At 40.7% G+C, this 7,971-nt stretch overlaps 1 protein-coding gene across 1 annotated transcript; it reads right to left on the bottom strand.

Moving 5' to 3' along the window:
- Positions 1 to 998: 998 nt before the first annotated feature.
- LOC133305591 (cytochrome P450 71D10-like) lies at positions 999 to 7,698 on the bottom strand. The gene is made up of 5 exons (XM_061505846.1): positions 6,811 to 7,698; positions 5,684 to 6,090; positions 3,695 to 3,925; positions 1,111 to 1,729; positions 999 to 1,055 (listed from the first exon to the last, which is right to left on the bottom strand). The coding sequence occupies exons 1-5, from the start codon at positions 7,696 to 7,698 to the stop codon at positions 999 to 1,001; spliced, it is 2,202 nt and encodes a 733-aa protein (XP_061361830.1).
- Between the last annotated feature and the right edge of the window lie 273 nt (positions 7,699 to 7,971).

Genomic DNA, 7,971 nt, shown 5'->3' with positions numbered 1-7,971 from the left:
AGTGAATACTGTGACTTTGGAGCATATTAGATATGAACGAAACTTGTCACATGCAAATACAACTGCCAGCATTTCCTTCTCCGTCACTGTGTAGTTGGCTTGTGCCGGAGTAAGAGTTCTACTAGCGTAGTAAACAGTTCTGAAGACCTTGTCTTTTCGCTGCCCAAGAACTGCTCCCAGGCCGAAATCGCTGGCGTCACACATTAGTTCAAAAGGAGGACTCCAATCTGGGCTTTGAATGATGGGTGCGGACACCAGCCTCGACTTGAGCTCCAGGAAGGCTGTCAAACATTTTTCATCAAAATTGAACTTCCTGTCTTGCTCCAGAAGTTCACAAAGTGGTTTGGCGATTTTGGAGAAGTCTTTAATGAAACGTCTGTAGAACCCAGCATGTCCCAAGAAGCTTCTGATCCCTTTTACTGTGGTAGGGGGAGGTAGCTTCTCAATTGCTTCCACCTTAGCCTTGTCCACCTCGAGGCCCTTGCTTGAGATTTTGTGTCCTAGCACAATGCCTTCTCTTACCATGAAGTGGCATTTTTCCCAATTCAGCACTAAATTGCTCTTGACACATCTTTTCAATACCTGTTCAAGGTTATTAAGGCAAGTAGGAAAAGAGCAACCAATGACAGAAAAATCATCCATGAAAATTTCTACTGCTTCTCCTACCAAATCAGTAAACAAAGCAAACATGCATCTTTGAAAAGTTGCAGGGGCATTACATAGCCCAAAAGGCATTCTTCTGAATGCAAACGTCCCAAAGGGGCACGTAAAAGTGGTTTTGTGTTGGTCTTCAGGAGCAACCGGGATTTGGTTGTATCCCGAATACCCATCTAAGAAACAAAAGAATTCTTTCCCAGCTAGATGATCCAGCATTTGGTCAATAAAAGGAAGGGGGAAATGATCCTTTCGGGTAGCATTATTTAATTTCCTGTAGTCTTGACAAATCCTCCACCCAGTTATCTTTTTGGTGGCTACTAACTCTTGTTTGTCATTTTTAACTACAGTAATGCCACCCTTTTTTGGAACGCATTGTACAGGAGCAACCCATTTACTATCTGAGATGGGATAGATTATACCTGCATCAAGCCATTTGATGATTTCTTTTCTTACCACCTCCTTCATATTGGGATTCAGCCTCCTTTGATGCTCTACAGATGAGCTGTCAGGGTCTTGGAGCAAAATCTTGTGCATGCAAATTGTTGGGCTAATTCCTTTGATGTCAGCCATGGTCCAGCCGATTGCTTCTTTGTAATCTTTGAGCTTTTGTGTGAGTTGAAGTTCCTGTTCATGGGTTAGCAAAGAAGAAATAATCACAGGGAGAGTGTTGTCTTTACCCAAATAAGTGTATTTCAGGTGTTCAGGTAAGGGTTTTAACTCCAAGGTAGGTGGTTGCTCTACTGAAGGCAGTTTCGGTCTTTGCTCCTGCTCTGATCGGTTTAAGGATTCAAAGACCCTTTCTTTCCTTCCCTGGGGTTGGTGGAAACTGATGGATGCAAGGTATTCTTCCAGCTCTTCAAAGTCCTTCATGCCTATCTCTGGCTGCAAATGCTCCTGCTGTTCTTCTCTTATGACCGAGTCAAGGATCGAAATGCTAGAGCATTCCTCAGTGTTATCTTCATCAAATTTTATTGCTTTCATGACATTAAACTTCACTTCTTCTCCGTTTACACTCATGGAAAGTTCACCCTTTCTGACATTTATGATAGCATCACCGGTAGCCAGGAATGGTCTGCCCAGAATTATTGGAACTTCTTGATCTGCTTCAAAATCTAGGATGATGAAGTCAGCTGGTAGAATGAACTTGTCTACTTGGACAAGGACATTCTCAATTTTTCCTTCTGGCTTGGCTATAGATCGGTCTGCAAGTTGAAGAGTGACTGTGGTTGGTCTTGCTGCTCCTATGTCAAGCTGCTTGAAGATGGAAGCTGGCATTAGATTTACACTTGAGCCCAGATCACAAAGTGCCCGACCAAGATAGTTCTTCCCAACTGTACACGGGATGGTGAATATACCAGGATCCTTTAGTTTGGGAGGAATTTTAGTCAGGTACTTGCACGATTGTTGAGAGAGAGCTACGGTCTCAAACTCTTCGATCTTTCTTCTTTTTGACAAAATGTCCTTCATAAATTTTGCATACGAAGGCATTTGCTCCAGAGCTTCTACTAGAGGGATGTTTATGTGAAGTTGTTTCATCAAGTCGAGAAACTGGCTAAACTGCTTATCCTCGTGTTGCTTTTTCAACCTCTGTGGAAAAGGAGGCTCAATCGGTTCACTCCTTCTCTTGCATGGGGGAACATAGGTTGGTACTGAAACTGGTTCACTGACTTTTGTTGCTCTAAGGTCTGCTACAGGTGTTGCGTCATCCGGTTTGATTTCAGCAGACTCATTGCTCTGGACCTTCTCTTCTGGTCATGTCCTAGCTTCAAGGTGTGAAGGGTCAGTGGCTTCTTCAGCTTCCTTTCCTATGGGCTGTTTTGCTGGTTCGCGCTTCCGAGGTCGTGCCACTAAATCTGGGGGTGGTAAAGTCTTTCCATCTCGTAGGCTTATAGCATTACAACGCTCCTGGTTATTCTGAGACGGATTTTCTGTGTCACTAGGGAGTGTCCCTGGTTGCCTCTGCTTGAGTGCTCCATCCAGCTGACCAATTTGGGTTTCTAGGTTTCGCATGGCTGCGCTGTTCTGATTCATGTACTCCTTGACAGAAGTCTCAAAGGATTAGGACTTCCCTTCACCCTTATCCCAGTTTTGTTGGTTCTGCCTGGGATACGGGGGTCGGTTCTGGTAGTTTCCTCCACTACCTCCAGCATTATTCTGATTCCTCCAGCCTCGGTTATTGTTCCCTTGATAGTTGTCATTGCTCCTGTTGTTGTTGTCATACCCTTCTGCATAGCATACAGCAACTAGATTGTTACAGTCCTCATATTCATGAGGACCTCCACAAGTGGGGCAACTCTGACTTGATTGAGTCAAGAGAAGTTGCTCAGTTGGTTTTTTTTGTTCCATGGGCTTCTAGTTTTTTATAGTGTTCTAGAGCGAAGCCATTTGTGCTGAAAGAGCATCAGCTGAGCTTAGCTCAAGGACTCCTGCTTTCTTAGGAGCATTGTGTCGTGAGGTAGGCCATGAAATATGTTTTTTTGAAAGTTTTTCCAACAACTGGTAGGTTTCTGGATAAGTAAAATCCAAAAGATCTCCCCCTGCAGCTGCATCAACAGTTGCTTTCAATGGTGGGGTTAAGCCATGATAGAACGTGTGAATGATGCCCCAATCAGAAACTCCATGATTCGGGCAAATTCGTATCAACTCTTTAAAGCGTTCCTACGCTTCATGCAGACTTTCTCCATCATACATTTGAAAGGAAGCTATATCAGCCCTCACTTGGGCTTGTTTTGCTTGGGAGAAAAATCGGGTAACAAACTATTCCGCCAATTGCTCCCAACTGGTGATGGAGTTTGGGGGCAATGTTCTCCTCCATTCTTTGGCTTTTCCAGCTAAGGAAAATGGGAAAAGCCGCATCCGCATGTTTTCTTCCGAAATACCGTGAACTTTGAAATTATCAACTATCTCAGTGAAATTGTCCAAATGACTGTGAGGGTCTTCCATGGGCAGTCCATGGAACTGACCAGCGTTCATAATCATTTGGAACATTGCAGGTTTTATTTCAAAGTTCGAGATATTCAAGGGAGGGGGAACATACCCTCGTTCTGGACCATTTCTGAAGGGAGCACCCATATCATTCAATGATGGCCCTCTTCCTTCATTCGGTCCTTGTTCATGCTCATGATTATGATTTCCATTGTTATCATTGTTTACAACCTCCTCCATTGTAATGTTTCTCAACCTTTGAATTCTTCTTCTATTTCTGAAGGTTCTCTCGGGTTCTGGATCAAAAAGTACTATTTCCAGTCCAAGTTCTGTAGGTTCTATGCTCATACAAATGGAAGAGGTCTATCAAAACAAAAAGACTGCAATTTAAACAACAAAAATGTTTCCTTAAAAATGCCCTTTCTTGCCAAATGATCCCCAGCAACGGCGCCAATTGCTTGGTCAAACCGAGAGCTGCTCGGGAATATCTTTTCAGAGAGTAAGAGTGCAGAGTAATAATCAGGATTGCCAACAGGAGCAATCTACTCTGACTAAGAGCAACCCTCTTCAACTATACGCAAGCGTACGTGTCAAGCAATATAGGGTATTGTAGCCCCAGATGTATCGTCCTCAGGGAGCAGTTGTGAAGTAAGAAGCGCTAAAGGAAACTTAATTTGTAAAATGGAGCAATAAAAGAAAGTACTATTCTCAGCTAAGCTTCACAAAGAGCAATCTCTGGGCAGCTAGTTAAACAATGCTAATCATTCTGGACCAGATGAGAGCAGTGAATGACTTAGCACGGTCATTGAATAAAAATGCATCAATTTAAGTAACTTCAAGAGCAATCAACGAAATGAAAGTAAGAGCATCAGCTGGTAAAACACAGTTCAGTTATTGTGAGGAAAAAGTTGTGATAGAACTTTGAGTTAAGATGAATTTCAGAAAAAGTCAAGTAGGTGTTACGGGTTCCATGTTTTCATCCCTTTGGTTAACCCTGCTTGGTAGCATAGTTTATAAGTGGATTTTGCTCCTTCCCTTGCTTTGTTATAGGTAAGCAGAGGGTAAGGCCTTACTCTCCACGTTACTCCATAGTACTTGGAGTTATATTCAAGGAAACCATGCTGCCTTCTCAAAAGAGCATGGATTCACATGGCAGTGCTCCCCATTTCAGGTGTTTCTCCCTCCTTTCTTCAGGCTAAACTACCCCAGGATCTTGATAATGCTCCACACGCCTTTGTCAGTGTTTCATCAACCGAGTGGTCCCGGGATGAGGTTGTCAGCCCAAAGAGTTTCACAAAATCAATAAATTAAACCAAAGAGCAACTCAAAATTCATTTATAAAATATGTGTTCCTTACAAAGTTATCCTAAGACAAAAGGGATTACTTCTATGGAACCCTCACCTACTTAGAGGAAGTTAGCTCCTAGTGAGTATTTTTACAAAAAAGAAAAAAAACAAAGAAAAATAACGAGTCCTAGGATGGGCGCTGATCCCCTTTCATGAGGATTGCTTGTTCCTTTCATAGGGTTCTTCATTTGATCTCCATTGTTCCTTTCATCAAGGGTTGTGCTTTGTTTAAATCCTCTCCAATGGTAGCTTTGCTTTTTGCCAGCTTGGCCTTAAATGGATATGGTCCCCCTTGCTTTTGGCTCCCTTTGTGAGTAGGAGTATCGGATTCAGGGAGGCACCTCCACTCCTTCTGCTGCAGCTGACGTGGCTGCTTTTGATTGATTGCTCAGCTCCTTTGCTTTCGTACTGTAGCAGAGGTAGCACCTCCACCTTCTCTGCTGTGGCTGACGTGGCGGCTTCCCATTGCTTCCTTTGACTGCTATTGTACTACAACAGGTTTTTCTTTTCCTTTCTGCGCAACACTCCTTCTTCTCTCTTCATTTTGTGGTTCCTTCTAATGGGCCTTAGGTGTCCTGAACAAAGCAAACTAACCCAATAGTCATATGTGAAAAAATAATGTTAAATTTGCTCCAGGTCTACCTTAATTTCCACTTTCGGTATTGCTCTGGTCCACTATTCAAAACAGTTGCTCTATATGAAAAGAAGAATGTTGAAGGGAGTGATTTATAACCAAACATGGGTTTTGTGGAACAATTTATATTTAAAATTTGTGCCTTTGTAATCAATTGGGCTATCAAGAAATCTCTCAGGTTTGAATTTTTCAGCCTCAATCCAATGCTTGGGGTCTCTTCCAATTGCCCAAAAGTTGACAATGACCTTGGTCTTAGCAGGTATTTGATATCCCATGATTTCACTACTCTCACTATTTTCTCTTGGAAGTAACATTGGAAGAGGTGGGTGCAGCCTCAAGGTTTCTTTGATAACTGAATTTAGATATTTTAGTTGGTGAGTGTCGGCCTCATCAACATCTCCTTTGCTACCACATACCCTTCTTACTTCAGCTTGTGCCTCTTGCATAACCTTTGGGTTCTTCATCAGTTCTGACATAGCCCACTCTATAGTAGTTGATGATGTCTCACTCCCACCAATGAACATATCCTGTCAATGATGGAATTAGCTCTGATTTGTCCAACAAGAATTAGGCTATTAGCAAATGCAGACACCCTCTATAGTAGTTGATGATCTTACTTCTAAGAGTTTGTAGCCTCTCAATATGGAAATCTCAAGATACAGTTCTACATCTTAAATTATGTATCTGCTTGACTACAATCAAGGATTAGAATTTCATAGAAAGCGAGTTTTATCATAAGTCTTAACACTCGGAAGGAGTCCCAAAATTTCATACTTCTGAGTTAAGATGTTAGAGAACTATGACAGTTGTCAATATTAGTTTTACCTTATAATAGTAATGGAAACAAAAATTTACTATAAAAGGGGGAATTTCCTTTTTACCATTACCAAGAAAAAAAAATGAATTCTTTTATGTGACATAAGATCATATGAGAGAATCTATCCAAATACAAATAACGGTGACAGAAAAATGCATTAGAATAAAAAATAACAAAATGATAACTGTTGGTTTGTATTTGAGCGGTTGAGATCTCTCATATCACATCATATCATAGGAGAGAATCAATTCCGAAAAAATGGGGGGTTTCCTTCAAATTAAATTTCCAAAACTAAAGTACTAAATACTGATTTGATAGATTTGGCTCCATCATAAACAAGGAGAACTACTCTTAAGAAAAATGTTCAGCATGTCAAGGAAAATAGAAAAAGAAAGTAACCACCAAAACTGAAAACAAAAATCAGACTAACCAGAAGAACAGCTCTGAGATTGTCATCAGTCAAGTGCAATCCAAGGTCATCTTGCTTCTGAATTGACAGTAGAACATCAACTAGATCCTCCTCTGATTCACAATGGCCCCTCTTGTTTTCTTTGTGTTCCTTGATGATGTTGTCCAGTATCCTATCAATCTCATTCCTAAGCCTTTGTAATTTAGCTCTAATCCTAGTAATAAATGGAAGCACTTTGATTGAAGGATAGAGATCAGCAACAGAGAAACCTCCTGCTAGATTTAATACTGCCTCTATAGTTGATATGAATGATTCTTGGTCTTTGCACTTTTTACCAATAATACTTCTAGCTGTTATGGCATTGGTCATTAAGAAAATTTCTTTACTTAGATTGATAACCGATCCTTCATTTTCAGAGATTGTTCTGATCAGAACTGACACCTCTTCTTCCCTTAAGTAACTGAATGATTGAACTCTCTTAGCACTTAATAGCTCTATGGTACATATTTTTCTTAGTTGCCTCCAATAGGCTCCATAAGGAGAATAGCCAATGTTTGTTGCATCATAAGAAATAATTGTGGCAGCTAGAAGAAAGGGCCTGTTTGAAAAGATAACATCATGTGTTTTCATAATCTTTTCAGCTATTTCGGGTGAAGAAACTACAACATTTGATAACTCTCCAAGTTGGAGGTGCATCAAGGGTCCATATTTGTTTGCCATGTCTCTTAGTGTCTGATGGGGTAGGGAACCACCAAACTGATCTATGTTCCCTATAAGAGGTAATTTTCTTGGTCCTGGAGGAAAATTCTTGGTGGGTTTCTTGGTATTTGATCTCTTGAATGTGTTTAGTATCAAGAATACGAAGCAAAAGAAGATGACGAGGGAAGTGTAGTTGATCCAAAGCTCCATGATATGAAAAAGAAAGCTATGTGGCTAATTTTGCTGAAAGTTTTTATTCTGAACTGCGTTGAGTATTGGGTTTATAAATTGTATCCTATTGGGAAAGGAATCAATTTTCATTATTGAAAAATTTAAACTAATTGTTTGTCTCTCTGTCGTTATCCGGCATCATTGTTTGTCTAGTACATGCTTAACTTTAGTATTGGGACTTTAATGAATGGACTGAAAGCAACCCAATCATTCCATAATAAGAATATGCCTTTTTCTGTTGAACCCTTGTAT

The sequence above is a fragment of the Gastrolobium bilobum genome, unplaced genomic scaffold (genome assembly GCF_033153095.1).
Source record: "Gastrolobium bilobum isolate Gb01-03AN ecotype WA unplaced genomic scaffold, APGP_CSIRO_Gbil_v1 utg168226, whole genome shotgun sequence".
NCBI classification, from domain to species: Eukaryota; Viridiplantae; Streptophyta; class Magnoliopsida; order Fabales; family Fabaceae; genus Gastrolobium; species Gastrolobium bilobum.
This window is presented reverse-complemented; position numbering and strand designations above follow the sequence as displayed.